General features: G+C 41.0%; 1 protein-coding gene across 4 annotated transcripts in view; it reads right to left on the bottom strand.

Moving 5' to 3' along the window:
• LOC121582618 (microtubule-associated serine/threonine-protein kinase 3-like) overlaps positions 1-26,083 on the bottom strand; it is a 167,542-nt gene that overhangs the window by 42,313 nt on the left and 99,146 nt on the right. For 3 of the 4 annotated variants that reach the window (XM_045225097.1, XM_045225100.1, XM_045225099.1), the window contains one exon: positions 3,682-3,770. In XM_045225097.1, the coding sequence (XP_045081032.1) occupies positions 3,682-3,770 (89 nt within the window). Of the gene's footprint in view, positions 1-3,681; positions 3,771-17,720; positions 18,227-26,083 lie in introns of those variants that run through there. The other variant, XM_045225098.1, reaches the window with a different exon arrangement.

The following is a 26,083-nucleotide window of genomic DNA, read 5'->3' as shown; positions in this document are numbered from 1 at the left end:
TGGCGGTTTTGGAGCAGTGGCTTCTTCCTTGCTGAGCGGCCTTTCAGGTTATGTCGATATCAGACTTGTTTTACTGTGGATATAGATACTGTTTCCTCTAGCATCGTCACAAGGTCCATGCTGTTGTTCTGGGATTGATTTGCACTTTTCGCACCAAAGTACGTTCATCTCTAGGAGACAGAACGCGTCTCCTTCCTGAGCGGTATGAAGGCTGCGTGGTCCCATGGTGTTTATACTTGCATACTATTGTTTGTACAAATGAACGTGGTACCTTCAGGCGTTTGAAATTTGCTCCCAATGATGAACCAGACTTGTGGAGGTCTACAAGTTTTTTTCTGAGGTCTTGGCTGATGTCTTTTGATTTTCCCATGATGTCAAGCAAAGATGCACTGAGTTTGAAGGTAGGCCTTGAAATACATCCACAGGTACACCTCCAATTGACTCAAAATATGTAAATTAGCCTATCAGAAGCTTCTAAAGCCATGACATCATTTTGTGGAATTTTCCAATCTGTTTAAAGGCACAGTCAACTTAGTGTATGTAAACTTCTGACCCACTGGAATTGTGATACAGTGAATTATAAGTGAAATAATCTGTCTGTAAACAATTGTTGGAAAAATTACTTGTGTCATGCACAAAGTAGATGTCCTAACAGACTCGCCAGAACTATAGTTTGTTAACAAGAAATGTGTGGAGTGGTTGAAAAACGAGTTTTAATGACTACAACCTAAGTGTATGTAAACTTCCGACTTCAACTGTATGTTAACACAATGGCGTTATACCAACAAAGACAGTCTGGGTGAAGACATCTGGCTATAAGACACACATTTACAACAGTCCATCAGGCGTTAGTTAGCCCTTAGCTAACAGACGCTACTATTTGGGGTCTTATTGCAGAACTTTAAGTCCTATAGTGGAGCTTGAAGCATCCTCTACCAGGGAGGCCCTCCAAATGATCCCTCTATCCCTCCATCTCTCAATCCCACCATCCATATGGACAGCATCCACTTATATCCCACAGCCCTACTGATTTGTGTCTACGGACTCAGGCTATTGAACACATCAAACTGCAGGGCTTTCCCCAACGGCAGCAATTAGGTCTCGTGTTCCCTCACCAATAAGTTAAAGAAACAACCCACGGTCCAACGTTAATTAACCACAATTAACTCTGTAGCCAAAGGCGGGAGTAAACTGTTAATTAACTAAGGGCAACGATGGCACCCCCTGTGACAAATCTGACGATAGCGAGAGGGCTTTGCGGTACTGGGGGAACAATGGTGGTACTGAGGAACAGAGAGAGGCTGGTTAGATGGTGGATGTCACCTGTTTAATTGTGGTGTAATTTAATCATAGCTGATGAGTGTAGATGAGTAAATCACCAGGATGGGATAGAATACGCCTGAGGAAAAGTAACTGTCCAGAGAAAATCTCACTTTTAAAATTAATCTTTTTTTTTATTTTTATTTTTTATGTTATTTTATATTTTATAAACAATACAAAACATACACATACAAATGACTGCACCATACAAACATCACACCTCCATTACGTGAACGATGGAGGATTGGCTGATTTCCAGTTTGAATATACGTTTTTTAAAGATAATTGATGAGAAGAGTATTGTCCAACCCATCTGGTATCTCACTTGCACCCTCATGTCATGTCTTGAAATATACAGACAGACAAATTAAAAGTAAATTTACATTCCAATACCACTGACATCCAACTCCACCCATAACTTTAGAATTTTGTAACGTTCCCAGAAGCATGAATTATTGAGTCATTAGTAGTTTTTAAACTTCAGACATGACTCTGCTGTTGTGCTGTAGAATTTGTGAATTTTGTCTCTTGTATTATAAATTCTATTCATTAATTTATACTGAATTAAGCGTACATTTTCATTAACTGTAATAGCGTTAGTTATGTTCCAGCATTCTCTCCATCTTGTGCCAATATCAGTTATTTTTTAATCTTGGTTCCAATACTTAATATTTTTTTCTAAGAGATTGTCAATTGTATAGGCTCTCTGCAAGGTTTTCTATAGCTTACCTATCATATCAATATCCTTTTCTGACTCAAATAGGATTCCCTCAAGATTGCGCTGATGTCCAAAATATTTAAAAAGGAAGACAAAGTAACTGTCCAGTGAAAATATCACTTTTAAAAGTTCACATTCTGTTAACTCATACCCAAATAATGTTGTTGACTTGTTCAGTATTTGTGGGCAAAGCATAATTTGGAGAAAAACACACTTCAAAAACCCCACCTCAAACAAATGCTTGATATTTCCTCATAGAACATGATGTCGGCACATTGGCTGAGTTAATGACAGATATATGCCCCACACCATTCTGTTTGGGTATGCCCACACCATTCAAACACAGAAAAAATGCTTTTTAACATACTTAATTACCAATTTTGGAAGGAAAACTGTTGAAGTTATATTGTAATTAATAATAGGTCACATTTAATAGAAATCTGGAAATACTGGACAGTTACTTTAACCCAATCCAGATGGAGGTCAAGTCCATTCTTTGAGATTAATCGTATTTTGTCAAATTTTAATAACAGTGGACACAGGATAATACTGATGAATCTTATGTGTTTAGAGAAAAGATCCTGGGATTGCTTTGATAAACACCAGCAGTCGTAATAGAGTATACTGAGAAGATTTAATCTAAATTAAATACCGTTTAGAAATCATGTGAAAAACAATCACTAATGATCCAACATTCTTAATAGGAAAATAATAGCTATTTTCCTGTAGAAAAGAACAGTGAACAAAATGTAAAAATACAGTGGGTAATGTTGACACACTCTCCAGCTTGGCTATCAACCAAATGTCAAAACAACTGTGAAAGGCTGCAACAATGTAACTAACAACCCAAACACCTACTGTAGTCCTAACATGAGAACTGGAAACAATGCTCTTACCGAATGAACATGCACCTGCAATACGTCTGTGCCAGCCAGGGAAGTTCTCCCACAGTTCAACGTTGTTATTACCTTCACTATTTCTCACATAGTTCATCTTAAGGACCGAGCTCTCTAGCAAGGTTAGAAAGTCTGACTGCGCAAACGGAGGGCTGTTATCAGTGATTGGCCTGTCAGGAAATAAAACGCCCAAGCTGGAATAAATGAAGTCCACCCTCCCCTCTTTGCGCTCCTGTGCATTTCCTTCCTGAGGCCCACGACTTCAGGATCCATTACAATCACAATCACAGCTGGCTCCAATGTCAGCGCTCCGATAGCACAGCGCACTCACCCTTTTAAACCATCTCATCAGAGACGTATCTTTAGAAAGGCAGTAGCACTAAATGTTGACAATGAAAAAGTACTTTGCTGATGAAGACTGGTTGCTAACATTTGAGACACTTGTGTGTTGTTGTGGTAAAGGTCTACAGAGAGAGAGACCGAGGAGGATCTTGTGGGTGGCTAATGAACAAGAAATAGACGGCACTTCAGACATGTGTTTTTTTCCCAGACCTCTTCTTCATTTACCCACAGACAATGGCCTTCATTCAGGGATAGAACACTCTGGCCAACCAAAGCCTCTTTGGTCTTTTTGCATGCGAGCAATCACAACATTAATTATGTCTGTCACTCATTTGGGCACTTCACACACATCAAAACAGATAGATGCCTGTACAAAGATGATGCGCACACACACACACACCTTACCTGTATGTGATGAGAGGGGGGAGTGAGGTCGCGGAAGCGCTGAAGACTGACCACTTCCTATCAGGCTTTTTCTGTTGCTCGTCCTGCAGCTATGAAAACACAGACAGTAAGAGGTTAGACGGCTAAACAGGGAGCGAGACACAACAAACCCACTTTGTCACCCAGCCAGTCACCCACAGTGTTTTATTATCTAAGTAAACATGCCAGATGTAATCATAGCTACTTAAGATGCACTACACATTTCACTGCACATAGTGCACTTATACATCACTCACATCCACAAAAATTCTCTTTCAACCTTTTTTCCCCTCACATTCTTGGATTCATATAGGTTAGCATTGGATTCATATAGGTTAGCACTTGGAGTATGATGAAGTTGCCCTAGATGCCATTCTTCCCCAGGGGAAGGCTAGTACTGGAGCAGAATAAGGTGACCCTACGCCTGTGTGGAACTTCTACCTGGAGCTTTGCAAGTCCTTAAAACACAATTCTAGAGGCCCAAATCTATTCTATAGGCCAATCCGCCCCAGAAGGTACCACCAGATCTCTCCTATAGGCCAATCCTGCCCCAGCAGGTCCCAACCAGCAGGATCCATTAAAAATCATATAAACCCCCCAGCACTCGACGACCAGGCCGTATCAGCAACATGAGTAACTGATTAATAATGATAATAGCGCCTCTGATTAGCCCGAGGATGGGCCTTTTCTGTGGATTATTAAACACAGCACTGCAGACCTGATTCTACACCCGGAGGAAGCTTAAAATACTGCACTGGTGGTAGTGAGCAAATTCAGTTAACAGGGACTCATGTAGAAATAGGTCAATGCTGATTCTATTTGGGAAAGACAATTTGCATAATCAGTGAACACAAAGTGTAATGGGTCTAGTTAACAATAGTTTTAAAGATGGATTGTTCTGCTTACTCAATGAAAACAAAGGCTGCAGTGAGTGTTGTCAATGAAAACAACTAATGTAGCCACACCCTGAATCATTGGACAAATCAAAATTGGACTTTGACTAATATGCCCATTGCTCACCAAAGAAACATTGAACAGCAAGAATCGTTGCCTGGCTACCCAAATTCCTTGCTCCGGCCAAACGCTACGCCACGCACACGGACAATGTTTGTTTCTTCTCCGAAATGAGTCTGGATCAGAGTACCACCCAGACGATTTCGAGAATGGAAATCCATTCTAGACTGTCTGATTAGTCCCTGAAACCGATTGGTTAGGCCAGAGCCAGAATACATGTCGGTAAAGCAGCATTTAGAAAATGCATCATTGGCTTTGATACTCTGATTGGTTAGAGATGATCCAATCACTGATGACTTTGTTTTGTACAACACCCCTCATTTTGACATCACCACAAACAACTTAAATGATTGTAGTCTCAGACTGAAGTATGTAGTGAACGATAGAGCAGCGGAAGAATTCAGTTTGAGTCGTCAGGCGACCAAAATCGCTCTTCAGTAGCATGACAGTAAATAATATAGGCCTACTAACATTTCATAAAACAAGTTAGTACATTTTCTTTGGACTGGCATACCGTCCTCTGCACCGTTTCCACAATCTGCACCACTTATGGTTGCCAGAATCCTGCATCCCATTCACTCTAGGTCTTCAAACTATGCTCTCCACAGTTCCAACAATAATGTTCATATTCTCCATTAAAACACATGGAAGCTTCCAACTCCTCTTAGTCCAGGTGTAACAGTGCTACTAATAAAACATTTTACTTCTATAGCAGTTGAAGACATTAAAATCCCTTTACACACATCAATAAGAGAAGTGAAAACATAAACATAAAAAAAATCATATCCATAAAGAGCATCTTGTTTGGGTGACAGCCTCAGGAGGAAATGAAGGACAGACCGGTGCCGGGTACAGTGGCTCTCTAATGTCATGCTAACTGCTGACAAATCAGATCCTCTTATTTAGCCCGGCTTAGCTAGCGAAGACGTAACACTAGCCTCAATCCATTCTGACAAAGCACTCTAGCCTACTGCTACCGAGCGGAAGAATTGGGATGAATAGTGTAATCGCAACATCTAATGACTTTGATATTACTCACATTATTCATTAATGTATTATTGTGACTCATATACAGTGGGGAAAAAAAGTATTTAGTCAGCCACCAATTGTGCAACTTCTCCCACTTAAAAAGATGAGAGAGGCCTGTAATTTTCATCATAGGTACACGTCAACTATGACAGACAAATTGAGAAAAAAAAATCCAGAATTTTTTTCCAGAAAATCACATTGTAGGATTTTTAATGAATTTACATGCAACTTATGGTGGAAAATCAGTATTTGGTCACCTACAAACAAGCAAGATTTCTGGCTCTCACAGACCTGTAACTTCTTCTTTAAGAGGCTCCTCTGTCCTCCACTCATTACCTGTATTAATGGCACCTGTTTGAACTTGTTATCAGTATAAAAGACACCTGTCCACAACCTCAAACAGTCACACTCCAAACTCCACTATGGCCAAGACCAAAGAGCTGTCAAAGGACACCAGAAACAAAATTGTAGACCTGCACCAGGCTGGGAAGACTGAATCTGCAATAGGTAAGCAGCTTGGTTTGAAGAAATCAACTGTGGGAGCAATTATTAGGAAATGGAAGACATACAAGACCACTGATAATCTCCCTCGATCTGGGGCTCCACGCAAGATCTCACCCCGTGGGGTCAAAATGATCACAAGAACGGTGAGCAAAAATCCCAGACCTAGTGAATGACCTGCAGAGAGCTGGGACCAAAGTAACAAAGCCTACCATCAGTAACACACTACGCCGCCAGGGACTCAAATCCTGCAGTGCCAGACGTGTCCCCCTGCTTAAGCCAGTACATGTCCAGGCCCGTCTGAAGTTTGCTAGAGTGCATTTGGATGATCCAGAAGAGGATTGGGAGAATGTCATATGGTCAGATGAAACCAAAATATAACTTTTTGGTAAAAACTCAAATCGTCGTGTTTGGAGGACAAAGAATGCTGAGTTGCATCCAAAGAACACCATACCTACTGTGAAGCATGGGGGTGGAAACATCATGCTTTGGGGCTGTTTTTCTGCAAAGGGACCAGGACGACTGATCCGTGTAAAGGAAAGAATGAATGGGGCCATGTATCGTGAGATTGAGTGAAAACCATCAGCAAGGGCATTGAAGATGAAACGTGGCTGGGTCTTTCAGCATGACAATGATCCCAAACACACCGCCCGGGCAACGAAGGAGTGGCTTCGTAAGAAGCATTTCAAGGTCCTGGAGTGGCCTAGCCAGTCTCCAGATCTCAACCCCATGGAAAATCTTTGGAGGGAGTTGAAAGTCCGTGTTGCCCAGCGACAGCCCCAAAACATCACTGCTCTAGAGGAGATCTGCATGGAGGAATGGGCCAAAATACCAGCAACAGTGTGTGAAAACCTTGTGAAGACTTACAGAAAACGTTTGACCTGTGTCATTGCCAACAAAGGGTATATAACAAAGTATTGAGAAACTTTTGTTATTGACCAAATACTTATTTTCCACCATCATTTGCAAATAAATTCATTAAAAATCCTACAATGTGATTTTCTGGATTTCTTTTTCTCATTTTGTCTGTCATAGTTGACATGTACCTATGATGAAAATTACAGGCCTCTCTCATCTTTTTAAGTGGGAGAACTTGCACAATTGGTGGCTGACTAAATACTTTTTTTCCCCACTGTAAAGGTTGGAATATTTTTAAACACAACAGGGGAGTTCAGTCATTTACACAGGACAAGGTTTGGAGGAACAATTGCTCCATGACTCATGGGAATGTTTCAATCTCAAGGGAAAATGCACTTGGGAATGTACAATGTTTCAATCTTCAGAGACCATGAAGTGAACATATACTGATCAAAAATATAAAACGCAACATGCAACAACTTCAACGATTTTACTGAGTTAAAGTTCATAAAAGGAAATCAGTCAATTGAAATAAATTCATTAGGCCCTAATCTATGGATTTCACATGACTGGGCAGCCATTGGTGGGCCTGGGAAGGCATAGGCCTACCCAATTTGGGAGCCAGGCCCACCCACTAGGGAGCAAGGCCCAGCCAATCAGAATGAGTTTTTCCCCACAAAGGGGCTTTATTTATTACAGACAGAAATACCACCCTTGTTCTGAGAAATGAAGGCTATTCCATGCGAGAAGTTGCCATGAAACTGAAGATCTCGTACAACGCTGTGTACTACTCCCTTCACAGAACAGCGCAAACTGGCTCTAACCATAATAGAAAGAGGAGTGGGAGGCCCCGGTGCACAACTGAGCAAGAGGACAAATACATTTGAGTGTCTAGTTTGAGAAACAGACGCCTCACAGGTCCTCAACTGGCAGCTTCATTAAATAGTACGTGCAAAACACCAGTCTCAACATCAACAGTGAAGAGGTGACTCTGGGGTGCTGACCTTCTAGGCAAAGTTGCAAAGAAAAAGCCATATCTCAGACTGGCCAATAAAAATAAAAGATTAAGATGGGCAAAAGAACACAGACGCTGGACAGAGGAAGATTGGAACAAAGTGTTATGGACAGACAAATCGAAGTTTGAGTGTTCGGATCACAAAGAAGAACATTTGTGAGACGCAGACCAAATGAAAAGCTGCTGGAGGAGTGCTTGATGCCATCTGTCAAGCATGGTGGAGGCAATGTGATTGTCTGGGGGTGCTTTGGTGGTGGTAAAGTGGGAGATTTGTACAGGGTAAAAGGGATCTTGAAGAAGGAAGGCTATCACTCCATTTTGCAACACCATGCCATACCCCGTGGACGGCGCTTGATTGGAGCCAATTTCCTCCTACAACAGGACAATGACCCAAAGCACAGAACCAAATTATGCAATAACTATTTAGGGAAGAAGCAGTCAGCTGGTATTCTGTCTATAATTGAGTGGCCAGCACAGTCACCGGATCTCAACCCTATTGAGCTGTTGTGGGAGCAGCTTGACCGTATGGTACGTAAGAAGTGCCCATCAAGCCAATCCAACTTGTGGGAGGTGCTTCAGGAAGCATGGGGTGAGATCTCTTCAGATTACCTCAACAAATTGACAACTAGAATGCCAAAGGTCTGCAAGGCTGTAATTGCTGCAAATGGAGGATTATTTGACGAAAGCAAAGTTTGAAGGACACAATTATTATTTCAATTAAAAATCATTATTTCTAACCTTGTCAATGACTACATTTCCTATATTTCCTATTCAAACTCATTTCATGTATGTTTTCATGGAAAACAAGGACATTTCTAAGTGACCCCAAACTTTTGAACGGTAGTGTATATTCACTACAGACTTCAATACCCACATCACACTGCAATATATAGACTATGTGTCTTTCCCAGATGGCACAGTCTGAAAATACCTCATTCTTAAAAATATGGGAGAATTCACTGCAAGGTCAGAACTCATTGAGACTCTCTGTGATTGCGTAACCTCCTGCTCAGCAGAGAGACATGTCATTTCACATAGAGTATTAAGCTGACATTGAAGCACATTTCATACATTGTACTGTAGCCATGACTAGACCTCTTGTCCCTTGCAGTGTTTTAGGATAGGAGCTGAGGCTTTGATAGAGAGTGAGTATGGCGCAGTGTGTTGCATCATGGCTAGAGAACCATGTAGTTTCATAGAGGCAGAGATACAGTAGTAGAAGCAGGGTGTGTCTGGGTGTGTTTCACAGGTGCAGATGCGCACATGCACACAAACTGGCAGTCTGTCTGTCAGGTCCCTGGCAAGGTAGCTGCTACAGGTGACATTGCAGTGCCCTTGGTGCTCTGATCTTAATGCTCTCTCAGTGAGGAGGCACTTTCATGTGAAGAGATTTCAGTAGGTGTGTCAGGCATTCACATTGTTCACTTCTCCTCTGAACACTAGAAATGTTCATGCTCAAACATTCTCAACATATTACTGAATTCCAAAATTGGCCCTTAGCCTCTACCCTTAGCACTTTACATAGATCTGAAAGGCTTGGTTGACGCAATATCTCCATCTTACCCTCCGATATAGACTAAGTGGAATTTTCCACATATTGAATAATCCTATCCAACCATTTGAGATCTACAGAAGTGCCTAGGGCAAGTGGCTAGTAGTAGATTTGGAATGCAGCCTATGAATATGTCTCTGTCAGAGACGGGATGAAGCCTTAGTGCTGCTAGATGACAGTGCAATACGCACACAGTGTAATGACTAATCTAACTCTGAACAGATTCTATTCAGCCTCAAATCTCAGAGAAATTGAGGGAAGAAAAGGAAAAAAGCTTAGAATCTCAGGATCATGGTTGTCATGGCTCCAGAATAGAGGTTTTACAAGAACCGAAAAGTAGCCCATCACATCTAGGAACTGGAAGAGCCTGTTATTTTCAAAGAACACTCAGACTACAGTAGTTTACTAGTATTTTATTAGGATCGCCATTAGCTGTTGCCAAGGCAGCCACTACTCTTCCTGGGGTCCAAACAGGAACACAAAAACAAAACAATAATTTACATCACAACAAAACATCACACAAGACATTGTGCAATATACAAATGTACACTGCTCCACCATTACAAATGTACAATATAAAATGTACAATATTACAATGTGTGGGTGTGTGTCTCTTCACAGTCCATGTTGTATTGTGAGGTGCTGTTTTATCTGTTTTTTTATTGATTTTCCTACTAGGTTGAAGTTACCCGATGTGTAAGAGAGTTTCATGTAGTCATTACTATTTAGTACGTTTCCCAGCCTCTGTTTTGGACTTAGGGACTGTGAAGAGACCCCTGGTGGTATGTCTTGTGGGGTACTACTGTACTGAAGGTTAAATAATGATTAGTTACTAATAATAAATAATAATATATTTTCTATGTAAAGTGTTTTTAATTGACATCTCAAAACGCTGCACCCAGACTCTGGTTTCCCGGACGCTGCCCGGCGGATCATGGGAATAATGCTGCCGGATCGCTAGTTGGCATCACTTATGGTCAGAACTACGACGGTATCTGATAGTCTTCAAACCTCCGACTTTCATTCTTGATTAATGAAAACATTATTCGGAATTGCTTTTGCCCGTCTTGCGCCGGTCCAAGAATTTCACCTCTAGCGGCACAATATGATTGCCCCCGGCCATCCCTCTTAATCATGGCCCCAGTTCAGAAGAAAACAAAATAGAACCGGAGTCTTATTCCATTATTACTAGCTGCGGTCTTGAGGTGACAGGGTCTGCTTTGAATACTTTATTTTCTGACCCCAAGGGACACTCCGTTAAGCATATCGAGGGGCCGGAGCTGAGAAAGGCCGTAGCTCGCCTCGTGGCAGACCGCCACCTCATACCCGAGATCCAACTACTAGCTTTTAAACTGCAGCAACTTTAAGATGCACTATTGGAGCTGGAATTACCGTAGGTGCTGGCATCAGATTTGCTCTCCAATGGATCCTCATTCAAGGATTTTAAGTGTACCTATTCCAATTACAGGGCCTCGAAAGAGTCCTGTATTGTTATTTTTCGTCACTACCTCCCCGAGTCAGGAGTGGGTAATCTGCGTGCCTGCGGTCTTCCTTGGATGTGGTAGCTGTTTCTCAGGCTTCCTCTCTGGAATCGAACCCCGATTACCCGTTTATGAATATTATCATATCCCAACTCCTTGCACATGAGGGATCATGGTCTCTCCTTACAACTTATCATAGGGATGCTTTTGGTGGAATACAGTGAGGGAAAAAAGTATTTGATCCCCTGCTGATTTTGTATGTTTGCCCACTGACAAAGAAATGATCAGTCTATAATTTTAAATGGTAGGTTTATTTGAACAGTGAGAGACAGAATAACAACAAAAAAATCCAGAAAAACGCATGTCAAAAATGTTGTAAATTGATTTGCATTTTAATGAGGGAAATATGTATTTGACCCCCTCTCAATCAGAAAGATTTCTGGCTCCCAGGTGTCTTTTATACAGGTAATGAGCTGAGATTAGGAGCACACTCTTAAAGGGAGTGCTCCTAATCTCAGTTTGTTACCTGTATAAAAGACACCTGTCCACAGAAGCAATCAATCAATCAGATTCCAAACTCTCACCATGGCCAAGACCAAAGATCTCTCCAAGGATGTCAGGGACAAGATTGTAGACCTACACAAGGCTGGAATGGGCTACAAGACCATCGCCAAGCAGCTTGGTGAGAAGGTGACAACAGTTGGTGCGATTATTCGCAAATGGAAGAAACACAAAAGAACTGTCAATCTCCCTCGGCCTGGGGCTCCATGCAAGATCTCACCTCGTGGAGTTGCAAAGATCATGAGAACGGTGAGGAATCAGCCCAGAACTACACGGGAGGATCTTGTCAATGATCTCAAGGCAGCTGGGACCATAGTCACCAAGAAAACAATTGGTAACACACTACGCCGTGAAGGACTGAAATCCTGCAGCGCCCGCAAGGTCCCCCTGCTCAAGAAAGCACATATACATGCCCGTCTGAAGTTTGTCAATGAACATCTGAATGATTCAGAGGAGAACTGGGTGAAAGTGTTGTGGTCAGATGAGACCAAAATAGAGCTCTTTGGCATCAACTCAACTCACCGTGTTTGGAGGAGGAGGAATGCTGCCTATGACCCCAAGAACACCATCCCCACCATCAAACATGGAGGTGGAAACATTATGCTTTGGGGGTGTTTTTCTGCTAAGGGGACAGGACAACTTCACTGCATCAAAGGGACGATGGACGGGGCCATGTACCGTCAAATCTTGGGTGAGAACCTCCTTCCCTCAGCCAGGGTATTGAAAATGGGTCGTGGATGGGTATTCCAGCATGACAATGACCCAAAACACACGGCCAAGGCAACAAAGGAGTGGCTCAAGAAGAAGCACAGTAAGGTCCTGGAGTGGCCTAGCCAGTCTCCAGACCTTAATCCCATAGAAAATCTGTGGAGGGAGCTGAAGGTTCGAGTTGCCAAACGTCAGCCTCGAAACCTTAATGACTTGGAGAAGATCTGCAAAGAGGAGTGGGGCAAAATCCCTCCTGAGATGTGTGCAAACCTGGTGGCCAACTACAAGAAACGTCTGACCTCTGATTGCCAACAAGGGTTTTGCCACCAAGTACTAAGTCATGTTTTGCAGAGGGGTCAAATACTTATTTCCCTCATTAAAATGCTAATCAATTTATAAAAATGTTGACATGCATTTTTCTGGATTTTTTTGTTGTCATTCTGTCTCTCACTGTTCAAATAAACCTACCAAAATTATAGACTGGGGCAAACGTACAAAATCAGCAGGGGATCAAATACTTTTTTCCCTCACTGTATGCATTTTAGTGAATCAATAGAATTATACATTTCGTTTTCAGCTTAGAGAACTCACTGAACTGTCTTCCAAATTACATCATCAATAGGAGACAGCTGTGTGCTTGGATGGACACAGGCCTGCATAGTATGCTTTTTTTGTCATATTATACCAGAGAACAATTGGATTTCAGTGACACGGAACAATAATGTAATTGCTTTCACAGTGCGAACAGTGTGACATAGTCATGGCAGACAGAGGATGTCTTCTAATAAACAAGCCAATTAATCAATTAGGGTTTATCACAACAATAAGGAAAAGGGGCCATCTTGTACAGATGTCTTCAACTGTGGAATGAATAGGAATTATGAAAAAAGTGCTTCCTCACAAACTATGATTTGAGGTGGTCAAACTGTTGTCATTAAGTCAGCATCGTTTATGAGATGATAGACGTTATAAGGGGGTCATACATCCTTATGACAAGTCTTACAATGCATTATAACCACATAATAACACATACTTGTTCCGACTTGCGTGGAAGAGCATTAGGTAGATACATTAATAACTATGGAGGGGTTTAAGATGAATATACAGTATGTCGTCACACAGTATATTCTGAAAGTATTCAGACCCCTTCACTTATTCCACTTTGTTACGTTATAACCTTATGCTAAAATTGATTATTTTTTTATTTACTCATCAATCTACACACAATACCCCATAATGGCAAAGCAAAAACAGGTTTTAAAATAAAAATAGGAAATATCAATTAATTTAATCAATTTTAGAATAAGGCTGTAACATAACAAAATGTGGAAAAAGTGAAGGGGTCTGAATATTTTCTGAGGTCTGAATACTTTCCGAATGCACTGTATGTGTAGTTGGTGTTACCCCTATCTCAAACTCAAAGGTATTCTCTCCAGCAATGGAAACTCCTGGTCAGTCAGGAGGTAAATCATGTTTGCTCTGGGAGCACCTCCCTGCCTGCCAAATGACTATAAACTGCTTTAGATAACAGATGTTCAAGTTGGTAGACCGGGACATTGTGAAACGTCAATCAGGGGAGCCGAAACATTCATCATGATAGCCAGGTGAATAACATCCGCTTCACAGGTGGTCAGTCAAAGAGGATCAGGTTTAACCCAGGCTATTTCTGCCACGTCAGTGCAGGATTAGACCAGGAGAGTGCCACACTTCTGCCCAGTGGACACACTGAGTCGCACTCACTTCCTCACTCAACGGCCCCTCTCTAGACAGACAGGCACACACAAACACACAGGTCTAATGTCAAGGGTCGGTCCACACAAGAATAGTAATACAAACCTAAAGTATTGTCATTACACTTCTGCTAAATCTACTCCCTCACTATGGCCCCATTCTCAGAGACATTTTACCCCCAAAAAGCCATCACAACTGTCAGTTTAACTGGAGAGGCAGGGAGAGAAATCACTTCCCCATTGCCTTATACTTACAACATTAGCTAGCTAGTTAGTTTATTGTTCTGTGTAAACTGCCACCACAGTACAGGTTAGGCTGTATGAGAGATGTCACTCTCAGAGCACAAATGGACGTTGACAGAAAAACCCTTCTCTAATGTTGAAAAAACAACCCTTTTTAGCATGACAGCCTTCATCAGTGTTATTTATCCTGTGGTACAGTATACAACTCATAATGACATCTCCCGAGTGGCGCAGTGGTCTAAGGCACTGCATCGCAGTGCTAGCTGTGCCACTAGAGATCCTGGTTCGAGTCCAGGCTCTGTCACAGCCGGCCGCGACCGGGAGACCCATGGGGCGGCGCACAATTGGTCCAGTATCGTTCAAGGTAGGGGAGGGTTTGGCCGGCAGGGATGTGGGTTCGTTTCCCACGGGGGGCCAGTATAAAAAAAAATAAACATGTATGCATTCACTAACTGTAAGTCGCTCTGGATAAGAGCGTCTGCTAAATGACTAAAATGTAAATGTTAGAGGAGGGGGGAGGAAAAAGAAAGGGAAACGTGATTGTCTAATGATGCTTTAAACTGGGGATAAAGGAGCCCAGGGCAAAGATGATACAGAGTAAGTAGGCCAGTGCTGCCTGCCTGTGTGCTGTGCCTAGTAAGGTTTGCCAGTCTCTGTGATAAGCAAAACCTCTCATAGCCTCATTCACAGCCATTATTGTGCACCATGTGAAATCGGCACTTAGCTGGCTAGCCAGCCATCAGTCTCTCTGGCAATGGAATAGAGCGTTTTTAGCAAACAAACCACCGTCTGTTGTGTAAAAAAGGTAATGGTTTATTTTGAATTAAAATGAATTAAAGCCAGGTTTAGGTGCTCCTACAACATATTTGGTCTTGTTTGAGAGAGGCAACAAAGGAAACCCTGCTGAGAGACAAATTGTGTGGAAATATAAAATCTCTGCTGATCGTGCATTCTTTTACATTATTTTCCTGGCAAATGAAACATTACAGTACAAGACTTTTCATGTTGTGAATCAAGTAAAAAGTGTCTTAGCTTATGGCTTGTTTACTAGCTTCTAGTTCAGCAAGGCATTAAAATAACTCTCCTTAATTTACAACACTGCTTTCCAATCCGAGCAAATCAAAAGTCTCTTATCTTGACCCATGTCAACAACAAGAAGTCATGATTCCTCTTGTTTTTCTTCCTTGTCAAGAGCTGTCAAGTGAGCTGACGTCAGCCCAATATCCAACAGACAGACAGGCACACACAGAAAGAGCAAGAAAGAAACAGAGAAAGGGAGAGAGAGAGAGAGAGAGAGAGAGAGAGAAAGAGGGGAAGGTAGAGATTATGTGCTCTCCCTCCCCAGCTAAAGTATCTGTCGCTAATGCACTATGGTCATTAGGGATTACCGCTTTCACAGAAATGATTCTGTTGAAATTGTTAAAATGTAATACGTAACAAATATATTCCCATATTGCATGTCCTTTTCGCCTGAAAGATTCTACTTAAAAAATGGTAATCATATTTTTGTATTAGAAAGAATGGATAATGTCACAACACAAATACCCAGCATGGCAAAAATTGGACACTTCTTCAGATGGCTGAATGGTTCAAGTGGCATCACAGATAGAAATATAACATGTGGAGTTAGAGAACAATGTTATTTCTATATGGTACATTTCTATCTGCATTACAAAATTGTGAATAAACCCCAGTTCAGGACATGACCAGAGCTCTGTTTTGTGCTCTCCTCACATGCAGTGGTGTAAAGTTCTTAAGTAAAAATACTTGAAAGTACTACTTAAGTAGTTTTTTGGGGTATCTGTACTTTACTATTTATATTTTTGACAACTTGTTACATTTTGAATGCTTAGCAGGACAGTAAAATTGTCTAATTCACACACTTATCAAGACAACATCCCTGGTCATCCCTACTGCCTCTGATCTGGCGGACTCACTAAACACATGCTTAGTTTGTAAATTATGTCTGAGTGTTGGAGCATGACCCTGGCTATCAGTAAATTAAATAAACAAGAATATTACGCCGTCTGGTTTGCTTTACATAAGGAATAAAAAAGTATTTATACTTTGACTTTTGATACTTACTGTAAGTATATTTAAAACCAAATACTTTTAGACTTTTCCTCAAGTAGTATTTTACTGGGTGACTTTCACTTTTACTTGAGTCATTATCTATTACGGTATCTTTACTTTTACTCAAGTATGAAAATTGGGTACTTTTTCCACCACTGCTCACATGGGACAACATCCCTCCCTCTCATCTGTTCTCCACCGAGACAGCTCTGATCTCCACATAATCAAATCAGTTATCACTGATACATGCCTATTCACTCAATGCACTAACCAGCAATCCATCTAGTTCAGTGAGCTTTGACCCTGCCCATTTAGGCTACAATCAACTACAGCCTCGATCTTAATTTGTTTCAGTTACTCCCATAAATCAATGTTTTTATACAGAAAATGGTGATTTTCAGATGAAAGGAGTAGATTACGTAGCACAGTACAGCATGTCCTGAAAATACAGAGAAGCGAGGACATCCATTTCATATTAAGCTGTTCTTTAATATAAAATAGGTCATGCTGTGGATTATAAATAATATGAGTTTCAGAGGGACTGGACCAAATGCACCAGTTTACACAAAGAGGATGTGAGGAAGAGCGCTACGTAATTTACAATCCTCTGGACGATGCAGTGCTACAGTGATATACTGTCACAGTACCATGAAAGGTAATTGTATGAAACTTAAATGACAATCTTTAAGACAGACCTACAGTATTCATGGGATGTGTCTGAAAACCCAATTATATTGTGGCTTATGTTCTAATGAGGTACCAGATATGACGTACCAGATATGACGTATCAGATATGAGACACAGATTCATAGGAATCTGTGATAATCTCAGATAATATATTCCTAAAAGTCGACACTCCCTTATACCAATTTAAGGAAAAGTGGTAATCATACTGTGTTGGTAAACATCCTTTATAGAGTGCATGGCCCACAAGATACTGCCTTGATCGCAATCAAACATTCACCCGGCGTTACAGCGCCACAAGGCTCAATCACACACAATAGGGAAGCAGCAACACCCAATTTACTGTGCTGGGTTAATATCATCCTAAAACATCTTAGATGACCCCAACAAGGCAACAACACATTCACTACTAGTCACTCACTGGTCTGTCCAATTCAAAAGGTAGAAGAAGGAATAGGCTTGCTCTTCTACCAAACTCTGAATTCTTCAAAACACTCTGGCTGCAGGTGTTTTGAAAGAAGAACCAAACCTACACTCACTGAACAAAACACACTGTTTGTCATCAAGGTTACCTTTTTGATCTTCTGAGCCTGGCCCCGCTGAGAAAGTGTGGCATGGTGAAGTTGGAGAGCACCGTCCACAGACTGGAGTCCGACATTGTGCCAAAGTCATGCCAGCCTCCTTCGGGAAGCGGGATGTGGGGACTCAGAAGACCCGGTGAAGAGACGCACCGGGTGTCAGTGACATGGGGGTGGGGAGCGACCCGTCCCCTACAATAGTCCCGGCGACAAGCGCCCCTACTCGAACAGCCCCCCTCTTCCTCCAAGGCTCCAAACTTACTCTGCTGCACGGGCACATCTGCAGCCAGCTGCGGCATACACACACACACACTGGCAGAGCAGACACTGCAGCGTCCTTTAACTGCTGCCCCAAAACCAAAAAATTAAAAGTACTCCAGGGATTGACAACACTTTGTTTGACATCAGGTAGTTATAAGCCGCTACGTCAGGGACACCTTATAACAGCAGACATTTGCTTTTCTTGTCTGTGTCCATCTGTATCCCATACACTCACTCAACCTGCTCCCTCTCTCTCCCAGCTCAACATGCTCCATATCATGTAACAGGCGGCATCTACCACTCTGCGTCCCAGGCAGGGGGAGGGGTTGTGAGTCAGTGCGGCGCTGCATCATCAGCAAACATTGCAGTGCATTCACAGCTTTCACAATCTGTCTCCCCTCCAAAATGTCCCGTGGGCTGGCCGGTCTTAAGTACACATACAGTCTTGACAGTTGGCTATTGAATTTGGCTGAGATCATCCTGCATGTGTGTGTTAAAAGGGAGGCTGGGCATGCAGTTGGGTAAGAGGCATGCAGCCACACGATCCACAGCAGATAGCATGGCATGGCGTGGAGTCAACAGTGATCTCAGTCAGGTTCCTGTTACACTGTGTGTCCTCCACCTGAGGAGCCTGGTGAGATACACACCTCTCCCTGAGGGGAAACACTGACACTCATTGACACCCAGTCAGGGACAAAGAATGGGATCCAATCACGGAACACAGGCATTGATTACTTACTGATGCAGTACTGCAAAAAAGTGGCCAAAGTCCAACCATATATTTTACATTTACATTTTAGTCATTTAGCAGACGCTCTTATCCAGAGCGACTTACAGTTAGTGAGTGCATACATTTTCATACCTGACCAGGAAGAACTACTGGCCATATCTAGCTGTAGATAGTATTGTGTCTCCACTGCACGGAGACTTGCTATCTTTCTATCATACAATCAGGTTTTCCTGATCATATGACCTGGCCAAGAAAATGTCACATGGTCTGTAAAAACAAGGTCACATTGTCTGTAAAAACTCAGCGTCCCTTGATGATAACGTGTTCTGTAAAAACCTAGGGTTCCTCGTCAGGACCTGTGATAGAACACGTTCCTAAACTGTGAAGCAATGATACTGATGTCAGGTAGCAATGCAGGCCTCTAAGCCAGCCCCACAGTGCTCTGTGTCCCAGTAGAGGGATGTGACAGGTCCAGCCCTACTCTAATTATGGCGTTGCTCTGCTTCTGGGCTCCAGATAAGAGAGGGTGATTTCAAAGGCACAACCACTGTTACCGGTACAATGGTTCAGTTATTAGATGGAGATGTGCAGACTAGTCCGAAGATAGATTTGAAGTTAAACTTTATTGGAAGCGCATTCAAAGGATTTGTCAATAAATAGAGGTGAACTTTAAAACTGGTGGTTTATTGATTTTTATTGGTTAAAACATTTATATTTCTGCGGCCTGTCATGGATTTCGACAGATATGCTGACTGGTGTCTGCTGGTAGCATTTGTAACTGCTGGTTATACAATCTAATATACACCATATTAATATTATAATTGTATAAACACAATTCTAAATATATGGGAATTCTGCATAGTGTTGACCTCAAACTACAATGTATATTACAAAACGTCAATATTCGACTCAATAAAACCTGCAATCCATGTTAAATTATACACTTGAATATAGTTACGAGCAGCAATGAACGGGGTTCACAGGATAACAGAAAGGACAAGATCAGTTGGATAACAAATAAAGCACTATCATGTAGGATCTATCTTCCTTTATGTTCAATCAGTGAAAGCATGAGCATGTTTATTAAAGACTGATGTAATGAGTCTAAATACAAAATCTGAAATGAATCTGACGTATGGTCATGAGAAGATGGTTGCAGATGATTTTCAACATTAGCGTTACATATGCAAAGAATGGGTTGTTAATAGCTTGTTGTCTTTTGAACTAATACCAAATTCAGTGTGGTTCATCATTCAGTGTGGTTCATCTTAGGGATGTCTACGAGAGCGATGTTAAGTTTCAAGTTAATAGGCCCCTGTGGAGTGGATTTACAGTGGTTTAAATGTACACATAAAATCAGATTTTTTATTTGTCAATAACTCAGCCATCTTTGATCAATCCCTTAGCTTTTCTCAAACTAAGTTAAGAAATGTACCATGTGCCTATATTCCAACTTTGGTGTCATTTGGTCCTTTGGGTCATGAGAATAATCATTTTAAGCATATTTTAGCATATTAGCGAATGTGTTACTACTAGTATAGTGTGGCAATCTTTGAACGCATCAACGTTCTTTTCTCAAACTCTTCTGGACTATTGTGATTGTGAAGTCCAAAGACCAAATTTGGAGTAAATCAGACTTTTTTTTTTAAATCTTTTTTTAAATATTTAAAAATCAGACTTTTTAAATATTTATTTTAAGCATTAGCATTAGTCAAAAAGGTGAATTTTTAAATATTAATGCCAAACGTAACATGGTAATGCCTTTGATGACCCTAAAAACGCTTAAACTTGACAGGCCTTTGTGGAGAGGATTTACAAAGGATTTAAGTGGACAAATAAAATTGCATTTCCTGATTTATCATTAACTCAGCCATCTCTTAACCAATCCCTTAGCTTCTCTCAAACTAAGTTAAGAGATGTACCATGGGCCTAAATACTGAATTTCCACATTTCCAAGATGGAGGATAATCTATCCTGACGGACCTTATGGGTCCTTGAGGCAAATGTGTTCAGCATTAGGAAAGACAACTACATACAAAGTTTCACGTCTCTTTAAGTGAGACAGCTTATAACAGCGCCACCTATAGGCCAATCGGTGCCATTCTTTTTGAAGTTACTCATGGCCTGATGTGCTAATTCTCTTGCCCTTGACTTACAGAGGTGAGCTGCAAATATTTTGGGGAAAGATTATACATTCTGTGCAGCACAGCAATTAGCCAAATAGACTAATCTCTCCTAATTCATTAATCCTGATTAAAGTTCACTATGTTCTCTGGAATCACTGTGAAACATTGTCCTGATGACTAATATTACACATAGGGGGATGACTGACACCAGACACTTGACTTCAAAGGCTTTGTACTTAAAATGGATTAGCTGATGGATACCCAGCCTGCCCTTGCTGGTTAGCCTAGTGAGTCATTATATCCTTTGCTTACTGACTGGTTAGCATTTGCAAGCTAATGTAGCGACTGTGATTTGTCTTTTGTTACTTAACGGGTAATCTCTCGAGGACAGATCAAGCATCTGACCAAATACGCAAGATTTTATTTCTGGGTTAAGCGACCTGTCATGTCTACTTACCAGGTAGACATGACCTGACAACCAAATAAAATAAAATAAATGTGTTGTCTCCAGTAGAAAAAATCTAAACAAGACAATACTCTAAAATAAATGTACAAAGTGGCAGTTTCCTGCTGTCAGAGTAAACTTGCACGCATGACTGTAAGTCGCTTTGGATAAAAGCGTCTGCTAAATGGCATATTTATTTATTATTTAAACTGGAAAACACTAGCTAGCAGTAGCAGCTAGCGCTAAACTAGCTCTGACAGACATGCTCATGTCTGAGGTGTTCACCATACTAGTCAGTGTAGACCTTCCCGTTGGTTACTCAGTGTGACACTAACAACAGTAACCAGGAGACAACACAGGGCAAACTTAAAATACACATTCAAGTAAAGGTCAACTACGGAGTCAAATTTCAAATAAACAAACATGCCAAAATTGTAGATAGGAAAAGCAAAACGCAGATAGAATAAAATAGTAGCATCAATGATGTAATGATTTTGGTGATCAGCACTTTCCTATTTATTCTCAATTAAGAGGTTTTCTAGTTTCAATTAGGAACATTACAATATTAATACTGTATGGCGCAAATGCTGAAATCTTTGTGAAAGTGATTCACTTGAACGTAAGAGCGTTGTGCCAGTAACCGAAAGGTCGCTGGTTCTAATCCCTGAGCCGACTAGGTGACAAAAAAAATCTGTCGATGTGCCCTTAAGCAAGGCACTTAACCCTAATTGCTCCTGTAAGTCGCTCTGGATAAGAGTGTCTGCTAAATGACTAAAATGTAAATGTAAGTTCCTCTCAATAGACATTTAAGAGTAGCTAGCAGCACAAGAGGTGGTCATCGGATGTGAGGGGGTGTTGTGCTACTCATTGATGAACACTTGGCTGTCAAGGACTTTGTCTTTCATACCATCTGTATATTCCCAATTGAAAGCATGTCTGGCGTACACACATGCACTGCCAATGGCTTTTTAGGAAGTATAGCATATTCTATAAAGAATATTCATGACCAACACTATATAATGGTATAACTAATGGCATTAGTCCACTCCAAACATAACAAAGCATTTACATTACAACAGTCACATGAAACTGATGGACACGTACTTTGTCATCACAGTTGAATAAATCTATCGATCGATCGATCTATTTATCCTAAATAAGAATCCTTTCCTCATTTTAGCATGGATACTCTTGAACTTGACTAATTACAATCTAGGGCCTCATTTATAAAAGTCGCGAAAATTTCACACTAAATATCTACATGCATCATTGCTAAAAATTGAGATTCCTAAACTTGGCGTACACCATATATACGCATGTTTCCCTTTATAAATCAGACCCGTAGTAAAACTGTGCGCACAAGAACGAGGATTATAACTCCGCCTGAAAAACACGCTCTATTCACCTTTTGTGGTGACAATAACGCCCTTAATTTACTGTATAATTTGGAACTATTGGAATTAGGCAACGGCAGTTTCTAAAAGAAAGCGCAATGGCAAATTTGATCAAATGTTTTTGGTGTTGGCAGAATATTTTATTATTTTGCAGTAACTTATGCTGTTTTTGGAAAAGTTTAACAAAATAAAAAAACAATGGCAAATCGTTGTGGACTCGTCAGCAGAACGTTTAAATTCAACAATGTCTGCATTGACTTTTCCCCAAAATGTAATACGCTGGACTGCCTGCAAATTCTGAAACATTGCCTAGGCTACACATTTTATAACAGTACTTACAGTAGTGATGGCAGGCATCCTTGGGCCAGTAACCGAAAGTTTGCTGATTCGAATATCCGAGCCGACAAGGTGAAAAATCTGCTAATGTGCCCTTGAGCAAGGCACTTAACCTTAATTAGTTCCAAGGGTGCCGTACTACTCTGTCTGACCCTGTAAAACAACAAATTTCACTGCACCTATATTTTTGTGTATATTTTAGTTGCATACAGTGCATTCGGAAAGTAATCAGACCCCTTGACTTTTCCACATTTTGTTACGTTACAGCCTTATTCTAAAATTGATTTTATATATATTTTTTTAAATGTCCTCAATCTACACATAATACCCCACAATGACAAAGCGAAAACTGTTTTAAATGTTTGCTAATTTATTAAAAATAACAGAAATAACTTATGACAAAGCCCATAATGACAAAGCGCATAATGTTTGAACATTTATTAAAAATAAAAAACATACCATATTTAAATAAGTATTTAGACCCTTTGCTATGAGACTCAAAATTGAGCTCTGGTGCATCCTTTTTCCATTGATCATCCTTGAGATGTTTCTACAACTTGGAGTCCACCTGTGGTAAATTCAATTGATTGGGCATGATTTAGAAAGGCACACACCTGTCAATATAAAGGTCCCACAGTTGACAATGCATCTCAGAGAAAATACCAAGCCATGAGGTCGAAGGAATTGTCCGTAGAGCTCTGAGACAGGATTGTGTCGAGGCACAGATCTGGGGAAGGGTACCGGAATTTATTCTGCAATGGTTATGAAAATAAAATAGGAAATGGATTCTCATGTCTACATTTGTTGGATTCAAAAAAACAATACACAGATTTTCGCTCTTCTTACTAACGTCAAATGGCTGAATCTTGTTATTAGGCTATGTTCTTTTTTTTATGAATAAAAAATCATCATATCCCCCATTTGCGTGTCATCATATCCCCCATTTGCACAAAATACCAACTTGCCTGGTTGCAATACAATACTTCAACCACTAGAAAATGTGCATACGCATGGTCTGAATATTGCATTCTCACGCTAAGTTCAATTTTTATAAATGCCTACTTTTGCGGGAAAACTGGAGCAGGCATGTTTTGGGGTATATTTTGTACGTACGTAACGTTTATAAATGAGGCCCCTGTAGCATATCAATCACACAAGTAAAACAGCATGTTTCTCAGAAAGGATGAACTCCTTTCCCCTTTGTCCTTCCCATCACAAACAAATAACTTGGTGTAGGAGGGGAGAAGACGAGGGATTATGTCAAATATTAATTAACCAGAATGGTTACTACAACAAAAGGAGGGATCGGGCTCAATGACCAGAGGAACCTACTCCAGGAACAAAAGGCTGATTCAGTGCAGCTCGGCAGGTGACATCAAGATATAGTGAAGAGGACCGTGTGACCTGCTATCTCTGACAACATTAGTGCGCAGAGAGGAGAGAAAATAAGGACTTGGGGAAAGAGAGAAGAGCGAAAATTGAAGGGGAACACTCAGGGAGACAGCCATGTCCCCCTCTTCCTCTGTCACTTCTCCAGATGATACAGAGTCCCTTTGAAGTCTTGACATGAATCAGTCACAGTAGCAAGAAGCACAGGTTCACTGACCAGATAGGAACTATCTAAGTATATTCTGCTATTGACTAGTGCTGGGAATTGCCAGGGACATCACAATACGATATTATCACGATACTTAGGTGCTGATACGATATGTATTTTGAGTCTATATTTATCACGATTCTATACGTATTATGATTCGATACTACATTGTTATTGCAATTCAATGTTCCAAACATATTGCTCACTAGATATGCTGCAGAGGGACAAGAGAGAGACATAATAAAAACAAGTTTTGCTCAGTCATGGAAATAAAAGTGCTGAAAACATGCTGGCTTACCATTTAAAAAGAAGATTGAGGCCAAGCTATAGGAGGAGAACTAGCGCTAGCTAACGTTAACTACCTAGCAAAACATGGTGAACCAGAATGTTTAATACAACAAAAGGAGGAATCGGGCTCAATGACCCAGTTGAATATGCAAAACCAGAGGAACCTACTCCAGGACCAAAATGCTGATTCAGGGCAGCTCGCCAGGCGACACATCAAGAGACAGTGAAGAGGACAGAGTGACCTGCTATCTCCGACATCATTAGTGCAAAACGCGGAGAGGAGAGAAAATAAGAACTTGGGGAGAGAGAAGAGAGAAGAGAGAGAGAAAATGGGAACACTCAGGGAGACAGCCATGTCCCCCTCCTCCTCCGTCACTTCTCCAGTTGATACAGACTCCCTTTGAAGTCTTAAATGCATCAGCCACAGTAGCAAGAACCACATGCTCACTAACCAGATAGCAGAATATACTTAGATGGTAACTATTGACTAAGGCTGGGATTTGCCAGGGACCTTACAATATCATTATATCACTATACTTGGGTGCCGGTACGACATGTATTGTGATTCTATATGTATCACGAAAACATGTTGGTTTACCATTTAAAATGAAGATTGACGCCAAGCTATAGGCCGAGAATTACCGACGTTTTGGCTCAGGTACAGCCAACTAGTGATAGCTTACGTTAAATACATGAGGCTCTATTTTCGGCTGGCGTTACGACAGCGCTAGTATCAAACTCACGCTCTTCTGCAATATCGACTTGTAAAAGCCAGCGCTCTGCTATTTTCCAAAAGCTGGTCTTAGCGGTAACGCAATTAGTTATGGCATACATTTTGCCAGCGGAGGCACACAGTAGCCTAATCAATAGTTGACTAAATTCCACTCCATATTCCTATGTCCAAAAAAGTTTAATTGTAAAACGCTTTCCTTGTATCTATGTTTGTCCTTTTAGTTGCATGCCTTTCTTTGTTTGCTGAAATCCACTTTTTCAATAAACATTAAATCAAATACAACCACAGACTGTTTCCCTGTTGAGATTCAATTGGCACATGCACATCTGCGCCGAGTTGCCATCTTAGAGCAAGAGCAATGAGCAAACAGTCGGTGATTGTATTTGATTTACTGAAGTATGGATGGTCCATGGCTCGAACATGAAGTGCATTTCCGAAATAGTACAC

The sequence above is a fragment of the Coregonus clupeaformis genome, chromosome 15, assembly GCF_020615455.1.
Source record: "Coregonus clupeaformis isolate EN_2021a chromosome 15, ASM2061545v1, whole genome shotgun sequence".
NCBI classification, from domain to species: domain Eukaryota; kingdom Metazoa; phylum Chordata; class Actinopteri; order Salmoniformes; family Salmonidae; genus Coregonus; species Coregonus clupeaformis.
The sequence above is the reverse complement of the archived record's forward strand: the minus strand, read 5'-3'. Positions and strand labels throughout refer to the sequence as shown.